At 43.2% G+C, this 24482-nt stretch overlaps 1 protein-coding gene across 1 annotated transcript in view; it reads right to left on the minus strand.

The window, feature by feature from the left end:
- Positions 1 to 24482, minus strand: part of KIAA2012 (KIAA2012 ortholog) — a 96618-nt gene that overhangs the window by 65955 nt on the left and 6181 nt on the right. The window contains exons 3-9 of the mRNA XM_081813881.1: positions 12151 to 12310; positions 9966 to 10121; positions 6165 to 6307; positions 4893 to 5070; positions 4123 to 4265; positions 1250 to 1403; positions 557 to 706 (exon numbers count right to left, since the gene is read on the minus strand). Coding sequence (XP_081670007.1) covers positions 557 to 706; positions 1250 to 1403; positions 4123 to 4265; positions 4893 to 5070; positions 6165 to 6307; positions 9966 to 10121; positions 12151 to 12310 — 1084 coding nt within the window. The remainder of the gene's footprint in view (positions 1 to 556; positions 707 to 1249; positions 1404 to 4122; positions 4266 to 4892; positions 5071 to 6164; positions 6308 to 9965; positions 10122 to 12150; positions 12311 to 24482) is intronic.

Below are 24482 nucleotides of genomic sequence, written 5' to 3' on the forward strand. Positions count from 1 at the left end.
CATATAGTCATTCTGCCCTTTGGAAAGGAGGTTCAGTTTTCTGAAAATGAGGGGCTTTCAAAATATGATGCATTATTTCCAGCCTATCAACACATAACAAATACATTTAGATACACTCATGTGTATAGTTTCAAATGTCCATGTGATGTTTTGAAAAATTGGAGTGAAGTCTTTCATTGATATTATGACTTTTAATGAATAAATACGCATTCCTAAATTGATTAGAAATGAAATTTCATTGGTTAAACACATAGGATAGACTATAAAGCGTGCAGAAATGTTCAGTAGGTTGGGTGCTGTTTTATATCTACAACCAGAAACTATGAGTAGGGGGATGATTCAGTGAGTAAGCTGCATGAGCTAGACACTGAATTGGTTTCATTATAGCACTTTGGCTAAGGCAAGTGCTACCTGAACTAAGTCATCTTCAAGGGGCAGGGGATGAGCTAGCCTCCCTTCCAGCCTCCTTTTTCATGGCTGAGGACTCTTGTGCATCTTGCCTTGCTTCCCTTCGGGGTGAGAGTCCTGTGGGGTGCTGGAGGGAATGAATAGCTACCTTGATGTGAGAGCATGTCCCTGCCTGTGTCCATTGGGAGATGCACGGTTAACTCCCTTGGCTTTTCTAAGGATGCATGCTTCAGGGGAGGTTTCCATAAAGGCCTGGCCTTTTCTTCTGTTTCTGGTCCTGGCTCAGGGTGTGGAGCTGCTAGGAGACAAGGAGAAAGACAAGTTTTGTAGATGTCTGTGGTTTTTGCCAGTTGTCTCTTCTTTTGGAGGCCCATCTCTCCCCTGCTCACGTATGTGGTTTGGGTGGAGCTGTGTCTATTCCCTGACTCTGGGGCTAGGCATGCAACTGAAGCCTAGCTATTGAGCTCCTCACTGTCTGAGCTGTGGTGACTGGGTCCAGGTTGGGCATACAACCCACGCCTGGCCAATGAGAGGCAATTCTGGTACTTTTACAAGAGCTTTTAAGGGGCTTATCCTTTCTAGTCCGATTAACAGGTAAGAGGTTAGCATGAAATTGCAGGAGGCCATCTTTGCTACCATATGGGGACATATGAATATGACCAGAAGACACCTTCTTCTAGATTTGACCCTTTTTCTTCCTTTAAAAATCATTCTCTGAAGGGGATAGCCCCGGGGAGGATCAACCATGATTTAGGAGAGGGTTACATTAGGGAGACCCCCATCCCAGTTCTTACCGGCCTGCCTGTGTTCCATGAGGAACACCCAAACATAAGGGACCTACCTCTTCCAAGTAGTTTTTCTTTTGGGGGCTGTTGGGTGTGGAAATGAATCTCCACTGGGAAGGTGAAGAGCTCTGCTGGAGGTTCACTCCTCAGGGGGTCCAGGACTCTGGGCTGTTCTTCTGAGAGAGGGGGTAATTTCAAAGCCTTTGGCACCTGGAGAAAATTTTTAAAACAAAACAAAACCCGACATGGGTATTTAAAAACTGCTGCTTGCAGAGGACAAACGACACTGTGTCTTCTTGTGAATCTGATGCCAGGTGCTGCGGGGTGCGACGTGGCTTCAGAACCCATGGCTGAGACGTAGAGCCAACCAAGCCCGCAGCTAGCTGTCTGATCAAAGCGGCGCCGCTTCGCTTTTTGCGAACCTGGCAATGCCCCTCCCTTAATCCAGCTTCTCACTCCCCTGAGAAGTATAAACGTGATAAATTCACCAGCCTTCGAGACAAACTATAGTCTTTCTTTGTCTTGCAGCCGGGGAAATTAAGCCAGATTGGAATAATATAGCTGAGATTTCCGTGTACAGAGAGGAGGAACCTCTACATATGTTGCCAAGGGAAAAAAACAGGGTACAGAACATTGTGCAACCTTTTAGGTTAAAAAGGGTAGAAAGCAGGAATATGCATTTGTGCTTGCTTACTTTATGTAAAACTCTCTAAGCCTCAAATTCTTTTTCTGTAAAATGGAAGTAATCATACTTCCTACCTCATAAGGTTGCCGTGAGTAGTAAATGAACTAATTACACGTAGTTACAATCGTGTTTGGAATTAGAATTTTTTCTATATTTCTTTGAGAGTAGACTCTTCTCTCATTAGGTTTAATGTCCAATCTTGCCACTTGCAGGATATCTAGGTGTCTCTACATTTCTGCGATATGAACAGAGCTAAAAATGAATCACCATGTGACAGAATCAGCAACAACTTTAGCCCAGTTTTTTTGTGTCCAAAAAACCCCAATACATGTGTGTGCATGCATGTGTGTGTGTGTGTCCAGAGAGAGAGAATGAGACATTGGGGTAGTACTTAGAGCCTCCTCTTTCCAGTTATTCAAAAGTTGCTGAGGGACATGTGGGTGGTATGGTTGTTTGAGTGCCCAACTCTTGGTTTCGGCTCAGGTCGTTATCTCAGGCTCTTGGGATCGAGCCCCATGTTGGGCCCCGTGCTCCGCGCGGAGTCTGCTTGGGTTTCTCGCTCCTTCTGCCTCTGCCCCTCCCCACCTCTCTCTCTCTCAAATAAATAAATAAATAAATAAATCTTTAAAAAACAAAAGTTGCTGAAAATTTGTCCTTTTAGTTTGTAGCTTTTAACATATGAACTTGGCTCTGTGAAATGTACATGCATGCTGGGTTTCAAGGAGTTCAATTTCACAGAAGGAAAAATAAAAACGTTTCTCATTTTTTTTTAGTGTTCAAAGAGAAAAAAAAATGACCAGAAACACACGTAAGAATCCTCCATGTTTAGAGTTGAATGAGGAAGGAAATTCAACCAAGTATATGCAGGGAGATTTTTATGATTTCAAGACATTAAGAAAATGATTAATCAAATGCACGCACATAGGATCTTTATGTTCCTGGAGACCTTCGCAGCCCAGGTACCAGCTGCCCACCAACTGCCCTTTTCTGAATACTGACCTTGTGTGTGTTGTTTGACAAGGTTTGCATTGAGAAATCTATGTGGAAACCCAAATGATCTGTGTGAGGTATGCTGACAAACCAATCCTTAATTTCTTTATTCTAATTAAAACCTTACAGAGTTTCAGTATAGTGGAAAATATTGCCTTCCTCTGCTAACCCATATACATGGGCTGGAGGAAAGGACTCCCGTCCTCTGAGCCTGGCTTGGTTCTGGGCTGACCTGGGGTATGGGATCGAGGGCTTTCCTCAGGCCTGCAGTGACTCTGGCAGATCAGGCCTCCTGTTTACTCGTGGTCCAAAGGAACCTGGGAAGACAGAGGCCCTTCTGGTGTGGATGGGAAGGTTTTGATCAGGTTAGACACAGGAAATCTGAGAAAATCTTGAACAGGTTGAAAATAACCTCCTTCATTGGCATCAGGAGCACCTGGAGCTCCTCCAGCGCCACTTCGGAGACTGTGAATCCCCACAACGAACTAACATTGCTATCGTTCCCAGTCCAAGACAAGATACTTCCACGGGAATGCATCATCTCATGTTATCCTTCCATCTGCCTGTGGGGTGGGCATGATGGTCTGTATGCACAGAGGAGGTCAGTGCAGCTCAGAGGGGTGGGTGACCTGCTTGAGTTCATGCAGCTGCTACAGGGCAGAACATTCCAGAGCCCCTGCTTGCTCCTGTTTGGCACAGGTACCTTCAAACCCCCGAAGACCCACATAGAATTTCAAAGCAGGACGAGGCCAGAGACAGCTAGGAACATTCCTGAGGGGAAAAGGTGTACTTGACTTTTGAAAAGGTTGGTAAAACTGCCAAATTTACTGTACATTTTCAAAAGTGACAGGTCCTCAATTAAGCAAAACCACTGCTGGATTGAGATCGCCAGCATTTTGAATTTGAAGTGGGTCAACTGCTTGCAAGCTCAAATTCTGTCCTTATATGTTTACAGATAAGCCCCAGCCCCTTAATAGCACAAGGGACTCTGTTGCCCCCAGAGTGCGGTAATATCATGTGCTCTAAGGTAGAACTGGGGGGCAGTTGAAACTCCTTGTACTTCACTATTTTCAACATTTAGTAAATTGTAACAGTTTTATTTCAGCCCCACATGGTGAGCTCAAGAGCGAGTAAGGCCAGTTCTCTGTTTGAGGCATCATCCCTTTGAGTTGCCTTGTTCCTAGACTGAGATTAATCTTTTAAGGGCAAGCACACATGCGCACGTGCACGCACACACACACACACACACACAACCTTTTTCTTCTTCACTTCCCCAGCTGTGTTTTTCTCCGAGCCAGTAGCAGGTGCTATAGGAGGGAAAAGGCATCTTTCAGCAGGAGGCTCCTGTAACAAGTGGCAGCTTCTGCCCTTGTGGAGTCTTATATTCCCTTGTCTGTCTGTGGAAACAGGGTGGGAATGAGAACTTATTAGTTGCAGGTATGAGGATGGACAGTTGACTTTCAACTTTTATCCCTTTTGGCTTAACAGGAATAGAGGCAAGAACAGGCACTGAGCCAGGGCTTTAGTGGAGGCAGGTTCAGGGAGTCCTAATCTCATTACCTGGGTTGGGTTCTTGCTGGCAAGTCAGGTGATGGAGAGAATGATAATGATAATATTAACAGTTAACACATATTAAGTGCTAACTATAGGAAAAGAATGATACAAAGTATTTTACATCCAGTAACTCACCTAATCACCATAATAGTCTTATGAAGGTATTATTGTTATCCCCGTTCTACAGGCAAGAAAACGGAGCCTCAGCAAGACCAAATACCTTGCTCAAGATCACAACTAGAAAGTGAGAGTAACTTACACCCAGGCAGTCTGATTGCAGAATGCGTGTGCTTGAGTACTAGGCAAAAAGGAGGCTGGCAGTCTTGTTGCCACCTTCCAATGGACTTTGGCTGTTACTTTCTAAGATGAGAGACCCGAGGAAGTGACACTCAGCATGCCTCAGTGTTCTCAAATGAACTCCGCATGATTAGGGTTACCCAGATTAACAAGCAAGACATGTGGCTTCTTACCGCTGAGATCTGCCTTTCTATTGGGGAAGGCCCCTCCATTGAATGTAATGTGGGATTTGTCACTCAGGAGCCAAGAATGATCCATGTGGGCATGCCCAAAGGCCCTTCGGGAGGTTATGTTTTCATTGTGGCTCTGCTTTGAAGTGTGTATACGATGGTGATTCTCTATTGATGCGTCCTGGGGAACGACAGATACACATTCCTGTAAACAGGCTTTCTAAAGAAACAGAGCAGGTCAGTCAGACCTTGTGGCTAGACTCTTGTTGCAAGGAAGAAGTCTCTTTTGCAGCTTAGGAAGAAAAACAAGGTTGTAACAGTATGATCTCTAATGCTATTTGTTATAAGAAAACATTGTATTATTGTGAGAGCAAGAATGAACTTTAACCATGCCTGACACACAGTTCTTTCTTTTTTTATTTCATATAGTGCTTTCCTGCAAAAAAAAAAAAAAAAAAAAATTAAAAATCAAAATGAAGCTCTAGATCCTTGCCTTTATGCATTGTAAAATGTTTCTCCCTCTTGCCCTTCTCCCCCGTGGCACCTCTCTTCTCCCCCTTTGCAGCTCACAGTGGCACGTGACTTTCTTGTCGGTCAGATGAGCTTAAAGACAGGAGCATGTGTTGTCTACGTTGCTCTGAACCACTGTTATCTTGTACACACATTCACACACACACACAGGCCTTAGAGTTTAGAAAGCATGTTTATATTCTAATGCATTTAATCCTCAGAGCAGCCTAGTGAGTATGTATGGTAACAGCTCCATTTTACAAAGGAGGTAATTCAGGCTCCAAGTCAGTTAAGGTTCTTTATCAGGCTCACCACGATTTGTCAGATGCAGGACCCCAACCAAGCCTTTTCCAATTCTAAGGCCAAGAGCTCTTTTCTCTAGAGAAGACGACAGCTGCCTAGATGGGGTGAAGAGTGTAGGGGGACTCTGTGGTTAAGTAAGTTTGGAAAACCATGGGCTAAAGTTAAACCAGCTACTTCACCTATAGAACTTCCCCAAATGGTCCATATTCACATGTGTCCTGTGACCCTCCAGGAGGAGAACATGGTATGCCGCATTTCCCCAATGTATTTGACCACAAAAATCTTTTTTTTTCATCGAGCCACTGGCAGTGTTCCACACGTGACACTTTGGGGAAACAGTGGCCATAGGCTCGAAGTCCTCTTCCCTTCTCTGGAGGAACCCCAAGAAGAGGTGAAGGGAGGGCATATCCCCTCTGAAGTCAAGAGGAACAATGACAGAGGGCAGCCCATCAGAAATGGTACCTCAGCCTGGGTTTCGGCTTCCTGCCATGGCTGCTTCCTGAGCTGTGGCAAGTGAATCCCTTGACTGCTGTAGTTCTTGGCTACGGAGCCCTGGTCCATGCGTCCGCTAGCCCCAGCTTCCCCTCCGGCCAGGCCCTGCTGACCTGCAAAGGTGAACAGTGGGTCAGCCCTATAAACCCAGAAATGGGCATGGTGTTATTAGCTGCTTCCAAGCTGCCTCCCTTCTTGCTCTTCTGACCAAAAGTGTTGATGGAGGCCCTTGTACCTCTTCCCTCCTTTTTTCCGTATTTCTGCTAATGCCTTCGCGGAAGTGGCGGCCAGGTCTATAGAACAGAACTGCACTCGGAATCAGGAGGCTCAGGAGTGAGTCGTCATTTATTGGACTCTGTTTCCTCATCTGTAAAATGGGGATACTAATTCCTTGCCCTTGCTTCCTCACACAGTTATCTGGAGCTCATACAAACTAATGAATGTGATGGCCCTTTGCAAACTGAGGGACTAGAGGGTCACAGTGGTGCGATGATGGTGGGCTCTCTGGCAGCCCTGCTCATTGAGATGCTTGGTCGGAAGCACTTGATTTCCTGGGCTGCCTGCTGGTGTCTACTTGTGGGGAAAAGCTCTGCTGAATGCACTGTGATGGACGGCTGCTTAGCTCTCTGAACTTACCCTGTCTGTGCAACCCTCAGGAAGGATCTGAGTCAACAGATAACTCCAGCATAGTTAACAAATCTTTCATCGATGGGGTAAAGGGTCCTGCAGCTATTTTCATCACTTACTCAAGGTAGATTTATTGCTGAAACGATCTGGCAAAACTTCCTTGTTTGGAGCTGCTTTAGCAACACCTCCACTCTTGGCATGCTGCTCTGTGGAACAATATGGGGCTGTCTTTTAACCAGGGGCTCTGGAAGCCTCTCAGGGGCCCTGTATATGTTGGAACTCCAGACTTCTGGAGACTCCCAGCCAGCCTCACCTTCCCTCTATACTCCCCAACCCTCGTCATTCCCTGCGTCGTTCCCTTCCTTGGTGTCATCGGGTCAAAAGCCAAATGCCCAATTGTGAGGCTACTCCTTCCCTCCAGCTCTCCTTCCTTTGCCCATTGGCTCCTGACAGTTTGGGGGTCTGAGCCAATGCCAAGAATGTGGGTGGAACAGAGGCAGACTCAGGCTCAGGTTTAGAGGGGTCTGCTCAGGTTTTAGTGGCCCAGGGAAACCTGATGAGCCCTGGGGACCCCTCAGCCTGGGGAGGCTCAGGGCCACACTAGACCTGCCTCAAGGGGACCTCAACGCCATATAGGGTGTGGCACTAAAGACCTTTTTGTGTATTCTAGAATGATCCTTTGGGGCCAAGCCTGACTTCAGGTTCATCCTTCTTGGTCAGGTTCACCTGGAACCAAATGCATTTCTGAGGGTAGAGGAAGTGAAACTCTGGCCAAGTGGCCACTCAGTCAGTGGAGAGTGTTATAAGGTAGACTGTCTGAGCTGGGGCAGGGGGCTCTGTGGGTAGGGGATATAGAGAAGCATTCTTCCCTTTGGCTGTATCCCAGGTGATATTGAGTATATGACTCAATCTATGCAAGGGAAACCAAGATTTTTCTTAGTAAACATCATCTCTGGCTCATTTGCTTATGCTTAATAGAGACAGGTATGCAAGCAAGGTATTGAAAGGTTCAGTTGTTGAAAGGAGACCATAAAACTTGGTCTCTCTGTCTCAAAATATGGATTCAAATTACCCAAATAATGTGAATTGGAGTAGCAATTTAGAGGTCTTAGAGAGCTTTTTTTACCTCTGTCCTCTTCTGTGATTTTTTTTTTTTTTACATCAACCCAGAGAAGGTGGAATGCAGATACCATTACTTCCATTTTACAGATTAGCAAACTAAGGATGCAGGGATCATAAGTGACATGACCAACATCACATTGTTGGGGAAATGTTATATTTGCAGATGGGACTTTCCCTACTTTTCCGAATAAAGTATCTGGAAAAAAGAGGGAGGCCAAGGGGAGATGAAATTAAAACCAATAAAACCATCAGTCAGGGTCCAAGTTACAGCCTCTGAGCTGTTTTTATTTCTTTGCAAATTGATTTTTGATCCTTGTGATCATGAGCAATGGGGCATTGCAATTAGTTAGTGATTATGCTTAAATACACAAGGTAGGGCTGTCTATGCTAGCATTTACTGCACACTTACTATGTGCCAGATACTGCATTATCCCATTTAACTCCAACATCCAACCCTGTGAAGCAAAGGTGGGCGTGGTCATCTCCATTTTATAAATGAGGAAGCTGAAGCCCAGAGAGGTCACATGGCTTGGGATCTGGTGCTAATGGCCACATGTTTAATTACAATTCTATATGGCCTCTCTGTTTACTTCCCGATTGTTACAGCTCCTTGGCATATGGCATTAATTAAGGAAATCACTTGATCCCTTTGGTGTGCAGTCTTGATCTACTCCCAAAACGAGGAAAGTACTGCAATCCCCTGTCTAGTATTTACAGACCCTAGGGCATCGAAATCTAAGGATATTAACTGGAGGCAGTAAGATTTTTGAAGAGAGAGGGCATAAGGCAATGTCAAAATGGAGTGCCACCTGGGGAAGGACAGAAGGTCCCAACACTGGAGCGTTCCCTGGGCAAATTCACCCATTCCCAGGACATGGATGGCCAAGAAACTTGATCTCTTTAGTGTCCCAGAATCAACTGGTTTCAGGGATGTTGATCCACATTAGCAAAGTGTATAGAGACCCTATAAGCCAGGGTATTAATTTACAAAGAGAAATACCTGATCAGCATATTTCCTGTATATGAACTATATGTGGATCAGGTTAAGATCAAAATTCCCTGGTTCCAGAGTCAAGACTTAAGGGAGGTATATGGTAGGAATGTTTAATGAGAACCTGCCACATTCTTCTCCATTCATTGGATAGATCAGATATTCTACTTATCCTGACAGATCCTTTCCCAAGGACAAGAATTGGCTAGGCACTATCATTATTTCTGGAAAATTCCTTTTTCATTTCAGAAAAATTAACTTTATATTATGTTAAGCTCTTGTTCTTTCCTTCCCTTTTCTCAAGAACCCTGGCACTAGCCAATGTCTTATTCTTTGTCCATTAGTGCTACTCAGTCATCTTTTCCAATCTCCCTTAGTAAAGGCAATTTCTGGCTCTTTTATTGCTTCAAGTTCCCAAGAATAACTTTGATAAGTAAACCCCCATAGTACTGAACAGCTTACAGACAATTCACAATAATCTTCTGTACAGTAATAAGGCAGGTCTTATTATGTTCATTACAGAGATGAGCAAACAGAAGCTCAAAGAGGTTAAGTGACTTGCTCAAGATCTTACATCTAGTAAGAGAGAGAACAGGCATTCCTCCAACGCCTGTATTTTTTCTTATGATATTGCCACAAAACCATAGAATTAAAGAATGTTAGAGTAGAACAGGCCTAAGAAATCATCTAAAATCTAGAGTCTAGACCTGTACTGTTTAATACAGTAGCCAATAGCCGCATGTGGCTGTTTACCTGTAAATTACTTATAAGTAAGTAAAAATCAAAAACTCAGTTTCACAGTCGCACTTCCGACATTTCAAGTGCTCAATAGCCGCATGTGGCTAATGGCTACTACTTGGACAGCATATATTATAGAATAATCCATCATTGCAGAAAGTATGGTTGGATAGTTCTGGTCTAGACTCTAAAGACAAAGAAACCCAGAATCCCTAGACTTTATTTTGGGCAACTCCATTTTAAAGGGTTAAAAATCCAAATATTTGAGATCTGGTCATAAAATCAACATGTACCTTGCTCAAAAGATTTTCCTTGTTGAATCCAAAATGGAGGGAAGACAGGCAGGAGGTGGTATTTTGGGGGTACACCTGAAAGATCCTGTTGTGACCTGAGATTCTTTGGTACATTAAGTTGATCGTCCTGGAGCAGCACAGAATCCTTGATGTACCCTGAAGAGTAGGTCAGGAGTTATTGGTAGAAATCATGATCACCAGTCCAGAGGTCTTGGAGATGACTACAAGGTCCCTCACTTACACTAGTCTTGGCTTTGGACATCGCCCATTAAAGAAGACAATTAAAAGATGGGAGGGATTAAAAATCAGATAGAACCCATAGAGGGTTCTCTGTTCAATGTCTTGGGTGCTTCTGGTCCTGTGCCACACCTGTGCTTCTTTCACTTCACCATTTCCAAGAACTGGGTCTCCCTGGTGGAAGAAGCATGGTTGCTTCTTTGGGCTTGGGTGAAAGGCTCCTCCTGCTTCAAGAGGAGAATCCAAAGGTTTCTCCTGGATGTCCCCTACTTGGTTCTGTAGGCCCCAGGATTCTCAATTCAGTCATTCTATAAGTATTTATTGGGGGCTTACCATGGCTAACATGGGCTGTTTTTAGAGGCACTAATAGGCAGTTGGAAAGACAAAGCTCTCCTGTGCTCAACTGTGTGACCCCAAATGTCAATGTGATATAAGGTCAGAAAATAGGGAGCTCAATATTGGCTGGAGTTGTCAGGGAAGCATTTGTAGAAAATGTGGGCCTGAAGGGTCTGAAGGAGTTATCACAGGGGTGGCAAGATAGGACCAGAGAATATACACTAACCTCACAAAGGTAGTGAGCTCTGAGATGTGAGCTCTCTGGCAGAGGCCATTGGGCCAATGATCTCATACCACAGTATTGCTATTGTTCCTCCAGCTTGAGGGTCTCACCATCAAGAGGTGCTTTGGTGATAAATTATGGCAAGGGGCCCAAGAATGCACATACACATGAATCTTTCCTTAAACTACACATTGTAGGCATATGACTTCCATAGAGGGGTCTGAGACATTTTTGATGTTAAGTGGGGCTCTTGTCCTTGAAGGTGTTGGGCCTAGGCTATGGGACAGTGGCCTGCTGTGCCCTCTGCCCCACCCAGTGATAAACGTATCTTTGGTTAAGAGGCTCTTTCTCACAAGTGTTAAATAAATGGAACTGCCTGTAATCCTGGGCCTGCCATGAAGGTAAAACCAATAAATGGATAAACCCACATCTCATTTTCCTTCAAGTCATCACTTACTGGGGAGAGAGCTGTTTTCTCTCCTTTCCCAAGGTAAACCTATAAAGCAAGAAGCAAGTCAGTCTCCCTTTGGTCCTGTCTGTTTGTGCTGAAGAAATGGCAAACACCCAATGGGCACTGGCAAATCCTACTTCTCACTCCTCTCATCCCCAACAGGTTTGCCAAATAAAATATGGGATGTCCAGTTAAAATTGAATTTCAGATAAACAATGAATATTTTTTTAGCAAAAGTATGTACCAAATATTGCAAGTTTAACTCTTTGTGTCTGTGTGTCTGTGTATGTCTGTGTGGGTCTCTGTGTGTATGCGCTAAATCTGGTAACTTGAATCTCCAACAGTTTCCTGTTTTCATTTTTAAGCCTTTACAGAGTCCGTTTGGGGTTTCTGTTCAGCAGAAGGGCATCCATCCTTAAGAGGAGGAGGCCTAACATTCCCACTTCCTGGAGGATCTGAGATCACCTCAGAAGGGCAACTAGGGAGTGTTGGGGTGAATGTGGAGCTGGAGGTGTGGGGAGGATTTGCCTTCTGGTCCCAGCTCTGCTTTTGGCTGAATGACTTTGGACAAATTACTTTGCTACTCCCTCCCCCCTTCCTTATCTTGTAAAAGAGAGGGATTGATCTGGAGGATCTGAAGTCCTTTGGTGGGGAAGGTTGGGAAGAAAGTTCTGCTTGGGATGTGGAGTGTGAAGGTCCTGAGAGCAGCTAGAGAGAAGGCAAGACTTCAGGCTGTATGTTCCTCTGCAAATGTGGGGGGAGGACAAAGGGCAAAATGTATGCTAGAGGCTCTCAGCTCCCAAGCTTGAGCACCTTTGCCTGACCACAAAATTGTACCTGAAATCCTAGGGTTTCAGGACTTGATGGAAAACACACTCTCACATCGGAATTCAAGGCAGGGCATCTCAGTGTGTATGTCCTCCCATTGCCCCACTGACCTGCACATTGGAGCCTGGGCATGGTGTCAGGGGGCCATGTCCGCAAGAGGCCTCGGAGGTATCTCTTGGCTGAATACCCAGGCTGCATCTGCCGTTGGCCCTGGCTCTCTGGTTGGCTTCGGAAGTGGAGGTACGGTTGCCATGCTCTGTCCTGCTCCCTCTGTGGGGACACCAGTCAGGAAGCAGCAGAGTCCTGAGCTGCTGGGTCCTGAGCCTCCCAGTGATACACGCTAGTTAGCATAATCCTCACCAGTAATCTGGGAGACTCCTGGAAGTTGCCTAAAGGCACCTGAAACAGATGCCTGAGCCAAGAGACGTAAACCAAGAGCCCACAGAGCAAAGTTCTGAAAGGCCCCTGCAGATCTGCTGTTGGAAGGAGAAGGAGAAATGAGAAATTCCAGACCCCATCTTGAGACAAAGCATCAGAAAAGAATAAGAGCTTCAAAGAAAACACATTACTTAGTTTAGCCTGTGGAAATCCTTTTAGTACCTGAAAAAGTGGTCCTGTAGGGTAATGGGAAAGTCAGCTCAACAAGTCAGTATCGGCGGTCAATGTTTGCAATATGAATAATGGGACAGACAAACTATGTTCATGTTAATGGGAAGCTTGGCATTTTGAAAATATCTGGTTCTGCTGCATTTCATTTCAGCCCAGGAGAATTTTCTGGGAACTTACCTGCCAAAGTCAGTTCCACTGTGCAAGACATCATGGGGAATAAATGTGAATAAGAACATCTTACACTTAGGTGGGGATATATATTCTACAAAGAACTTTCACCTCATTATAATCCTTTAATGTGGGCAAGTTAATACTATAATTATTCAAGTGATGCAGAACTCTCTAAGGATGATCAGTTAAGAACAAGAATAGCAAACATGAGGACTTGTGTTGGGCGGCTGGGTGGCTCAGTTGGTTAAGCGACTGCCTTCGGCTCAGGTCATGATCCTGGAGTCCCGGGATCGAGTCCCGCATCGGGCTCCCTGCTCGGCAGGGAGTCTGCTTCTCCCTCTGACCCTCCCCCCTCTCATGTGCTCTCTCTCTCAAATATATATAAATAAATAAAATCTTTAAAAAAAAAACAAACATGAGGACTTGTGTTGACATCTATCCGCCTCCCCCTTGTCAATGGTGGACATCACCAATCAATTATGGCCTTCTTGGGGCTCTTGGGTGGCTCAGTTGTTAAGCGTCTGCCTTCAGCTCAGGTTATGATCCCAGGGTCCTGGGATCAAGTCCCACATTGGGCTCCCTGCTCAGCGGGAGGCCTGCTTCTCCCACTCCCTCTGCTTGTGTTCCCTCTCTCAATGTGTCTCTCTCTGTCAAATAAATAAATAAAATCTTAATAAAAAAAATCATGACATTCTTGACTGAAGAACAGATTGTGATTTCAGAGTCCTTCTCCTATGAATTTTTTTTAAAAAGATTTATTTATTTATTTGAGAGAGAGAGAGAGAGAGAGAGCATGAGTGGGGGGAAGGGCAAAAGGAGAGAGAGAATCCCAAGCAGACTTGGCCTTGAGTGTGGATCCCGACACAGGACTTGATTTTCACAACCCTGAGATCATAACCGGAGCTGAAACCAAGAATTGGATGCTGAACCAACTGAGCCACCCAGGCACCCCATTCTCTTATAAATTTTTTAAATTGAGGCAGAATTTATATATAATAACATGCACAGAGCTAAAATGTTCAATTTAATAAAATCTGACAGTTGTACACACCTTTGTAACCACCACACAAAACGAAATATAGCTCAGAAAGTTCCCTCTTGCTAGTTCCTGGTCAATTTCTCCCCACCCATCAGGGAATCACCACTGTCAGATGAGGTCAGTAAGGCACAGGCCTGAGTTATGTTGCCATATCCTGCCAAAATTTACCAAAGAAGAACGGCTAAATTTTAAAAAGTAAAGAAAAAAGAAAAAAATGTGATGGAAATATAGAACCTGCTTGATGTGGAAAGAAACGCCTTAGGTTTTGGGTTCTTGCTGTAATGGGCAAATCTGTGGTTTGCTCCTGTTCAGATGTATTCAGATCAAAATGCCACAGGACAGCCTACAACTGTAGCTGAGGATTCAAGAACACCAGAGACCCTTCTTCAGCTAAAAAGAGGGCTGGGAAGCCAAAGTCCATAGGACAAAAGAATACCTCTGCTGGGGAGAGAGAAACAGGAGCCAGGATAGACATTCATTCATTCATCTGCTCATACAATGCATCAAACAATATACCAGGCACTGGAGGAAAAAGGCTAAGTAAGACAGATTGATAAATAACAAATAATTTGAGTAACAGAGAAAAGAAAGCATGGCTAATTATTCAATTGGCTGTACTCTTTAGGAATTTGTATATTAAATGAATGTTTAGAATCCAAACAGAGCATCAACTGGTCTTTGATGTCTGGACATTTTATATGGCAGATACTTCAAGTGCAAAAAGATCCTGAATAATTCAGTCCCACATAAATCTTGAGGATTTTTCCAGATGATAAGAAAGAATTATAGGGAGGGCAGAGGAAGCAAAGTGATTCAAGTTCTCTCTCACTCCATTTTTTCATTTGGGGGTCATGCAATAATCTTTCCTGAGCATCTTCTATGTGCCAGGCACTGTGGTAAGCCATGGAATATTAAGCATTAGATTCAAGGCCTTTTCTGGGTGAATTGGAGCCTCATTTCCTCCCTGTAAATCTTTGCTTCAAATGACTTCTCTCTGAATGCAATAAGACCACGCCTCCTCTGAGACGTTGTAATCCCTACACAGATGGCATGATGCACTGTTTGATCTGAACAAGAGCCCCTTATTGTTTCCCATTCGTGGGTATTTCTGAAGTATCAGCTTGGTTCTGGAGCTTTACTGGGCAACTTGCTAAATGGGGCAGGGAGTTGCCGAGAAGAGTTAGGAAATCCTTTGTCCTGGAATTTGGGGTATCTAGTACATTTTTGCCTATAGTTTGAAAGCTGATCTTGGCCTCTGTATTAGTTTCTTATTGCTGCTTTAAAAAAAAAAGATTTTAGGGGCACCTGGGTGGCTCAGTCGTTAAGCGTCTGCCTTCGGCTCAAGTCCTGGGATCAAGCCCTGCATTGGGCTCCCTGCTCAGCTGGAGTCTGTTTCTCCCTCTTTCCCTGCTTGTGTTCCCTCTCTCGCTGTGTCTCTGTCAAATAAGTAAAATCTTTTAAAAAAATAAAAAATTTATTTATTTACTTGAGAGCGAGAGTGAGAGCAAAAGAGAGAGAGAGAGCACACAGAGGGAGGGAGAGAAGCAGGCTTCCCGCGAGGCAGGGAGCCTGACACGGGGCTGGATCCCAGGACCCTGGAATCATGACCTGACCCGAAGGCAGACGCTTAACCAACTGAGCCACCCAGGCACCCCAGTTTCCTACTGCTACTTTGACAAATTACCATATACTTAGTGGCTTTAAACAATAAACATTTATGATATTACAGTTCTGGAAGTCAGAAGTTTAAAATGGATCTCACTGGGCTAACATCAAGGTGTTGACAGGGCTGTGTTCTTTCTGGACACTCTAGGGGATAATCTGTTTTATTTGGTGTTTTCCAGTTCTGACAGGCTGCCTGCATTCCTTGCATGTGACCCCTTCTTCTGTCTTTAAAACCAGCAAAATTGGGCTAAGTCCTCATGCTGCTATCTCTCTGGTTCTCCCTGTCAATTCCTTCTAGCACTTTTAAGGATCCTTGTAATTACATTAACCTGCCCAGATAATTCAGGATAATCTCTTTTTTAAAAAATTAAGATTTATTTATTTATTTGAGAGAGAGAGAGAGCGCGTGAGCTTTCGCTTGTGAGCAGGGGGAGGGGCAGAGGGAGAGGGAAGGAGAAGCAGACTTCCTGCTGAGCACAGAGCCTGAGGTGGTCCTCAATCCCACGACCCCGAGATCATGACCTGAATTGAAACCAAGAGTCGGAAGCTCAACCAACTGAGTGACCCAGGTTCCCCGATAATCTCTTTATTTTAAGGCCATCTGATTAGTAACCTTAATTCTATCTGCAACCTTTATTTTCCTTGCCATTTAATCTAATATATTCATATGTTCCAGGGATTAGGACATAGACATCTTCGGGAGTCATGATTCTGCCTGCCACAGTTTCTCTGAAGTTTTTTCTAGTTTTCTGGGTTTTTTTTAGTAGTTTCTCAAATCATGCTTGTGAAGTTGGTTGATAAATTTCCCATCTCATTGGATAAACTGATGCACTGAGAGAGGCCCAAGGCCTGCTTAGGGCTACCAAGAAGACCAGGCAGGGTTAAATCTATTCACTCATTTCCAAGGTGTAGAATAATATGTTAAGTAGAAAAAAGCAAGATACAAGGGAGAATGTAAAGTACAATCACAATCTCATAAAACTATATTTTATAACTATATAATCATGGTGGAAAGACTGGAAGAAAATATATTAAAATTCTAATAACAGTGGTAATAGGGTGTTGGGCATAAGGTTACAGTTAGTTTTTTTTTCTTCTCCCTTTTTTGAAATAAAATTAAAAATCCAATAATATGTTTAGGTTATATTAATACATGGAAAACATGTTAAAAATTAATTTATTTTATTGTACCCACCCTCCTCTCAATTCCTTCTCCAACATTATCCTGGACCTCTAACCACCCAGAAGTTACTATAAAACCTCAAAGGAGACAGAAGGGAACCGGGAAGGGAGTTTCTGGAATAGGGAAATAAGTGACAGCAGGAGGCTGGCTGTGAAGGTTTCAAACTTCTCATGCCTGCCTTGGCTTTGCCAATCAACTCCAGCTTTTGGTTTCTTCTGAAATGAGTAATTAGTGTGCACAGAGCAGCCTGTTGTCCACACTCCACCAGAGTGCTTCCTTTAATAAGGGACTTTCTCTGGCCAGCCATGTTCCCAGTGCCCGCTGGGCCTCCATATGCAGAGGAGCCGCGGGGACGCCCAGTACCAGTCCCCACCCCTGCACTGGCTGTCACGTCCACCCAGCCCCAATGCTAGCCAGTGAGGGTTTCCAGAGAACGAAGGAGCCGCTGCAGGCTGTGATCCTGCTCAGCCGATATGGGGTGGCAGGGTGCCAGAGTCCCCAGGAGGGCAAGAAAAGCCCGGACAGACAGCTGCCATCTCACACAGACGGTGGCCAGCCTTTGTGTGCAGGAGTCGACAGAGGGGTAAAGAGAGAGGTCCAGAAATCCCAGGACTGGCAGACAAAGCCCTGCACAATTTGACCCCACCCACTTCTCCAGGTACATTTCCGGCTAAGAGTCCCAGCTGTCCAATTGCCCTGACTTCCTTCCACCGGCTCTCCCCTCTAGGCCTTCACTTACCTATGACTGGAAGCTTTCTCTGCACTTTTTTGTACCACGAGACTCAGCTCAAATTCTACCTCCTCCGAGACGTAGTTACTCTAATCTGGTCCTTGCACACCCCTACTGCCCTACTGGGTAGAGGTTATGGCCTCCCCCTGTCACACCCTGGCAACTAATGTGTTCATCCCATGTGTTGAGCACCGGACATAGGTTAGACACTATTCTAGTTAATAACCACTCAAGATGTTAGCTCAGTTGAATCAAAATCCCAAAAATGCCTGTCCTTCCCTGCTGAACACCTGTCCCTTGAACTGTCCACTTCAGTCAGAAGTCTTCTTTGGCGGGGAACACAGCCGGTGCTTCCTGTTTCTCAGTCAGGCTTGCGGGAGCCAAACCTTCACACAGAGGCTGACCACCCGCTGTTGTTGCCCTTGTGCGGGTCTGACTGGAGCCAGCCTGGGAGATACCAGGGCAGTGCCGCTGGGTAGAAGTGGGGGTGTAATGGGAATGGGCAGATGTGCACTACTTGCAGCCGTGCCTAGAAAGCCTTCTCCACCCCTAGCCTGACGTTAATCAGCTTTGGGTGAACACTACCACTCTCAGCCAGCCGTTTTCTCTGCAGGTTTAATTTCTGTGATTCTGTGCAAATGATACTATCTCTCTCCCATATATCTTTGGTGATTATATGTTCCTGGATATCAAGCCATTATAAAGAGACTCGGGGTGCCTGGGTGGTGCGGTCAGTTAAGCATCGACTCCTGGTTTCTGCTCAGTTCATGGTCTCAGGGTTGTGGGATTGGCCCCACATTGGGGTCCATGCTCAGGGCAGAGTCTGCTTGAGACTCTCTCTCCCTCTCCTCTGCCCCTCCCACTCATGCTCTCTTCTCTCTCTCAAATAATAAGTGAATCTTTTTTTTTTTTAAGATTTTTTTATTTATTTATTTGACAGAGCGAAAGAGCACAAGCAGGGGGAACAGTAGAGGGAGAGGGAGAGGGAGAAGCAGGCTCCCCGCCAAGCAGGGAGCCCGATGTGGGGCTCGATCCCAGGACCCTGAGATCATGACCCGAGCCGAAGGCAGACGCTTAACCATCTGAGCCACCCAGGCACCCCATAATAAGTGAATCTTAAAAAAGAAGAGAGAGAATCAGAAAATGGTCTGAATTTTCCCATAGTTACAATGTTGTAACAGGGCTTGATTCCTGACCAAACCATTTAGCATCAAAGATTTGACCAGCCATATGTCATAAAAGCAAAGGTACAACAATTAGAATTGAAAACAGCAAAAATTAAGCTTCAGTTCTTGTAAGAGCTCAGTCTTCCTGGATCTGAATTCTGGCTCCATCATTTACTAGCTGTGTGACTTTGGGGAAATTACTTGACCCATCTGAGCCTCAGTTAAGAAACTGTCAAATGAGGATGAAAAAAATACATATCCTACATGCAAAAAAATGAAGTTGGACCATTACCTTACACCATACACAAAAACTAACTCAAAATGGATCAAAGACCTAAGTATAAGAGCTAAAATTATAAAACTTTTAAGAAGAAAATATAGGAGAAAAGCTTCATGACATTGGATTTGGAAATAATTTATTGGATATATAACACCAAAAAAACAGGCAACAAACGAAAAAATGGGTAAGTTGGACTTCATAAAAATTTAAAAGTTGTGCATCAAAGAACAATGTCAACAGACTGAAAAGGGAACCCACAGAATGGGAGAAATTATTTGCAAATCATATATCTGATAAGGGATTAATATCTAGAATATATAAAGAACTCCCACAACTCAAAAACAAACAAAGCAAAACAACCTGATTTTAAGAATGGACAAAGGACTTGGGTAGAGGACTTGTAGACCTCTAAAAAAGGTATACAAATGGCCAATAAGGACATGAAAAGTAAGCTCAATGCTTACTTATCATTAAGGAAATGAAAATCAAAACCATGATGAAATATCACTTCACACCCATTAAGATGGCTATTACTAAAAAAAACAACAACAGAAGATAACAAGTGTTGGTGAGGATGTGGAGAAATTGGGACCCTTGTGCATGGCTGGTGGGAATGTAAAATGATGCAGCTGTTGCTAGGGAAAACAATATGGCAGTTCCTCAAAAAAATGAAAAAAAAATTACCATATGATCCAGCAATTCCACTTCTGGGTATGTACTCTAAAGAACTGAAAGCAGAGATATGAACAGATAGATTTTTTTTTCAGATTTTATTTTTTAAGTAATCTCTACACCCAACTGAGCCTGCCAGGTGGCCCGAACAAATAGATATTTATACACCCATGTGTATAGCAACCTTATTCACAATAGCCAAAATATGGACACAATCTAAATGTCTATTGACTGATGGATGGATAAACAAAACTTGGTCTATACATAGAGGACTATTATTCACCTTTAAAAAAAAAAAAAGAAATTCTGATACATGCTACAACATGAATGAACCTTGAAGATGTTATGCTAAGTGAAATAAGCCAGTCACAAAATACTAAAAGGATAACTACTATATGATTCCACTCAGATGAGGTACTTAGAGTAGTCAAATTCATAGAGACAAGAAGTAGAATGATGGCTGCCAGTAGCTGGTGGGGAGGAGGAAATAGGAAGTTATTGTTTAAAGGGTACAGAGTTTTACTTTTGTAAAACAGGCAGTTGGTGGAACATGTGACTCTTCTCTCAGGGTTATAAGTTCAAGCCCCATGTTGAGTGTAGAGATTATTTAAAAATAAAATCTTAAGGGGGTGCCTGGGGGGCTCAGTCGGTTAAATGTATGACTCTAGATTTTTGGCTCAGGTCATGATCTCAGGGTCATGAGATTGAGCTCCGCATCTGTGTCTGTCTGGCTCTGTGCTCAGCGGGGGTCTGCTGGAGATGCTCTCTCTCTCCCTCTCCCTCTGCCCCTCCCCCAGCTCACGCATGTGCTCTCTCTCTCAAATAAATAAATAAATCTTTTAAAAAGAATAAATAAAATAAAAACTTAAGAAAAGAGTTCTGGAGATGGATGGTGGTAATCATTGTACAACAATGTGCATGTACTTACTGCCATTGAACTGTATATTTAAAATTAATTTAAGTGGTAAATTTCATGTCACACTTATAAAGTTGTTATATGTTATATATGCATATATTTTTAATATATTTTTAAAGTTGTTATAAATTTTACAACACACCTTATAAAGTTGTTGTGAGGATTAAATGAAATAAGTGTAAATGCTTATAATAGTGATGGATGTAATAGTGTTACATAAATGTGAGCCATTATTATAAATATTCTATCTGTTGATTATACAAGGGAACCAATGGATGAAATACATAAAGCCTAGAAAAACAGAAGTCTAATGGATCTTATATATGGCTAACTATGAACATATTACCTATAACTCAGATAGATTTTGATGAAAATCTGATTTGCTTTCCTAGAATTATAAATGGTTTTAAGGGATGTTTTGGAAGACCCAGGTCCCTTTTCAAAAAATGCCGTTAAAGCAAGAGGAATGCTTCTTTTCTCTGGAGTGTGTGGAATCTTCAAAATCAGGCCCTGTAGGCATTAGGAGTGGGGCTTTGGAATCAGTTGTCTGGCGTCTTCCCCGCTCCACCCCTTAGACGTGTAACTTTGGGCAAGTTAATTAACTTCAAGCCCCAGTGTTTCCTCCTACAAAATGGGGGGTAAAGCTAACACCCAGCTCATAAACTTGTGCAAATTGAGTGAGGTTATATAGATAAAATGCCAGGCATACACTAAGCACTCAATAAGTGCTAGCTATTATTGACAATACTTTGACCTCACTGTCACGGTTGAACCATGATTCACTCTTGATCTTTCCTACTTCTAGCTTTATTAAAGGCTCTAAGTACAACTGCTCAGGGGCTGCTCAAATGGAGGACAGTTGGCAGAAAGAGTACAGTCAAGTCACTCTGTTAACCTTTCACTGCTTTGGTGCCTACTTGATGCTTTGTTGATAGCCATCAGCACTGAGCACTTCTTAGGAACACATCACAAAAGTAGCAGGTTGTTGCAAAGGGAACTTCTTCCTCCTGATCTTTAGCTCAAAAAATAATTTATTATTCTGCCTACTTTTCTGTATTTTTCTATTTTGTATGATGAATCATTATGTTCAGGACAGGAAAATAAACTTCATTCAAAAAGCATATTTCTCACAATATTACTTGATAAAATAGCAGCCTAAAGGTAAATTCATGGTTTGGACTTTGGCTGAAAACACTAAATAAAGAGTTAAGGACCTTGAGTCTTGAGTATTAGGCAGTGTAGAATGTGTAGGGATATATTCAGTGGAACAAGGTTGATATTACCCTTAAATGCAGCCACATTTATAAGGGAGATGTCAGGAGCAATACAACCTTGGTTGAAATCAACTATGGTAATCTAAATCCTATTTATCCCTCAATGGGACCGGGAAACGGGATGCTCTGTGAATTGAATTTTTGAAACAAATTATTTTTATTTATTTATTTATTTTTAAAAAGATTTTATTTATTTTTGCGAGAGAGAGAGCGAGCACAAGTGTGGGGAGGAGCAGAGGGAGAAGCAGACTTCCCGCTGAGCAGGGAGCCTGGTGCGGGACTCGATCCCAGGACCTGGGATCATGATCTGAGCCAAAGGTAGATGCTTTACCAAATGAGCCACCCAGGTGCCCCCAAATTATTTTTAATATACTATTTAAGCAATGTTCCATTGTTGGACACTTAAAAATATCACCAGATTTACAAAATTCTAAAAATATAAGAAAAAGAGGGGCACCTGGGCGGCTTATTTGGTTAAGTGGCCGACTCTTGGTTTTGACTCAGGTCATGATCTCAAGGTTGTGGGATCGAGCCCTGCATCGGACTCCATGTTTAGCAAGGAGTCTTCTTCTCCTCTCCCTTTCCCTCTGCTCCTCCCTCCCCTCCAGTGAACACATAAATAAATAAATAACTTAAAAAAAATAAAAAAATACTAGGGCACCTGGCTGACTCAATCCGTAGAGCATGCAACTCTTGATCTCCTGGTTATGAGTTCAAGCCCCATGCTGGGCATAGAGATCACTTAAAAAAAAAGCAAAACAACACTCAAAAACCCCCACACTCTTTGTAACCAAATAAAACTAAAAAATATATATATATATTTTTAAAGATTTTATTTATTTATTTGACAGAGAGAGAGAGAGACAGCGAGAGAGAGAACACAAGCAGGGGGAGTGGGAGAGGGAGAAGCAGGCTTCCTGCAGAAGCCCCGATGTGGGGCTCGATCCCAGGACCCTGGGATCATGACCTGAGCCGAAGGCAGATGCTTAACGACTGAGCCACCCAGGAGCCCCCTAAAATATATTTTTAAAAAAGAATAGGAAATACTAAAACAATGTGAAAATTATTGCATATTTCTGATGATTTGAGAAGTACTTGAAGATTCTGCCATGTTTCAAGAGAATCATTATGACTATCATTTAGATACTATCCCAAATTATGGTTATTTAGGTTTTATAGCTATTTGATGTCTAAATAATGGGAAGCCGAATGAATTAAAGCCCTCAGGAAAAATGGTTACCGCTTTGGGAATGTTTTAACAATATTTTCTCCTTTAAAAAAAAAAAGCAACATATTGTGTGTATCTACAATTGTGAGAACTCTGCCATCTAATCTCTTGACTTGACACTTACCTTTGCTCGTTGGGAGTTGGGCCATCAAGAAAGTTAAAGGGTAAGTATATGTTGAGCTATAAAACCCAGACATACTGCCACATGCATGTTGTTATACCCACGTATGGAAGTGGAAATAATGTGAGATGGTTGAAAAATTTAATTGCACCTCCCTGTGATGGCCTCTAGTATCACAGGTCTGAATGAGCTGGAATTGTGCTGGTTTCCTGATTCACAGTTTAGCCAGTAGAGATCCTTCTGTAAGTAGCACTACTCTGTCTGTTAACTATCTCCCATTCCCTCCTGCCCAATTTGGTTCTTTTACTTTGAGTGTGGTGTTTTTAACTCTTGAACTATATACTATTTGGACAACGAAATACTGACCCTGAGACATAGATGATGTGGTTATTGGTAGGCCTAATTTACCGCACTGTTTCTATTTCATTTCCCTTCCTGACCTCACCTGGCTCCTTAGGTTCAACCACACTCTCTCTGCCACTGTTTACTTCCTTCAAAGGAATAGATTTTTATTTTTCAATAGATTTTTACTTTTAAAAATGTTTATTTTATTTTTTTTAAAGATTTTATTTATTTATTTGAGAGAGAGAGAGAGCGAGAGAAACAGCATGAGAGGGGATAGGGTCAGAGGGAGAAGCAGGCTCCCCGCCGAGCCGGGAGCCCGATGTGGGACTCGATCCCAGGATTCCGGGATCATGACCTGAGCCGAAGGCAGTCGCTTAACCAACTGAGCCACCCAGGCGCCCTAAAAATGTTTATTTTTAACAGGAGGAAATCTAATTGAATTACATATATACAGGGAATCCATATAAAGATGAGAGATTCCCCATAGACTTTTATTTTATTTTTAAAATTCCATGACTTAAAAAAAATAATGTTTGGTAAAAAGGTATGTATAAATAAAAATATGACTTTTAATTCCACCACCCATGGTTAAATGTTGATGTGCATCCTTCTGCTTGTATAACTAATTTTTGAAAATTGGGATCGCATTAGAGGGGCGATGTTTTCTGTACTGCCTAGTCTCGAATTCTGGGGTGATCATCTACATGGCTGTATAATCTTTTTTTTTTTTTAAAGATCTTTTATTTATTTATTTGAGAGAGAGAATGAGAGAGACAGAGAGCACATGAGAGGGGGAAGGGTCAGAGGGAGAAGCAGACTCCCTGCCGAGCAGGGAGCCCGATGAGGGACTCGATCCCGGGACTCCAGGATCATGACCTGAGCCGAAGGCAGTCGCTCAACCAACTGAGCCACCCAGGCGCCCTATTATGGCTTTTTTAAATCAGCACAATTGACTTACTGACAGATTCACTTACACAAATATTTCTATGTGTCTACACTGTGCAGGGTTCGGTGCTATGTGATCTAAGTGATACAAGGTAAGT

Source organism: Leptonychotes weddellii, chromosome 3 (assembly GCF_054177405.1).
Source record: "Leptonychotes weddellii isolate Sample4059 chromosome 3, ASM5417740v2, whole genome shotgun sequence".
NCBI classification, from domain to species: Eukaryota; Metazoa; Chordata; class Mammalia; order Carnivora; family Phocidae; genus Leptonychotes; species Leptonychotes weddellii.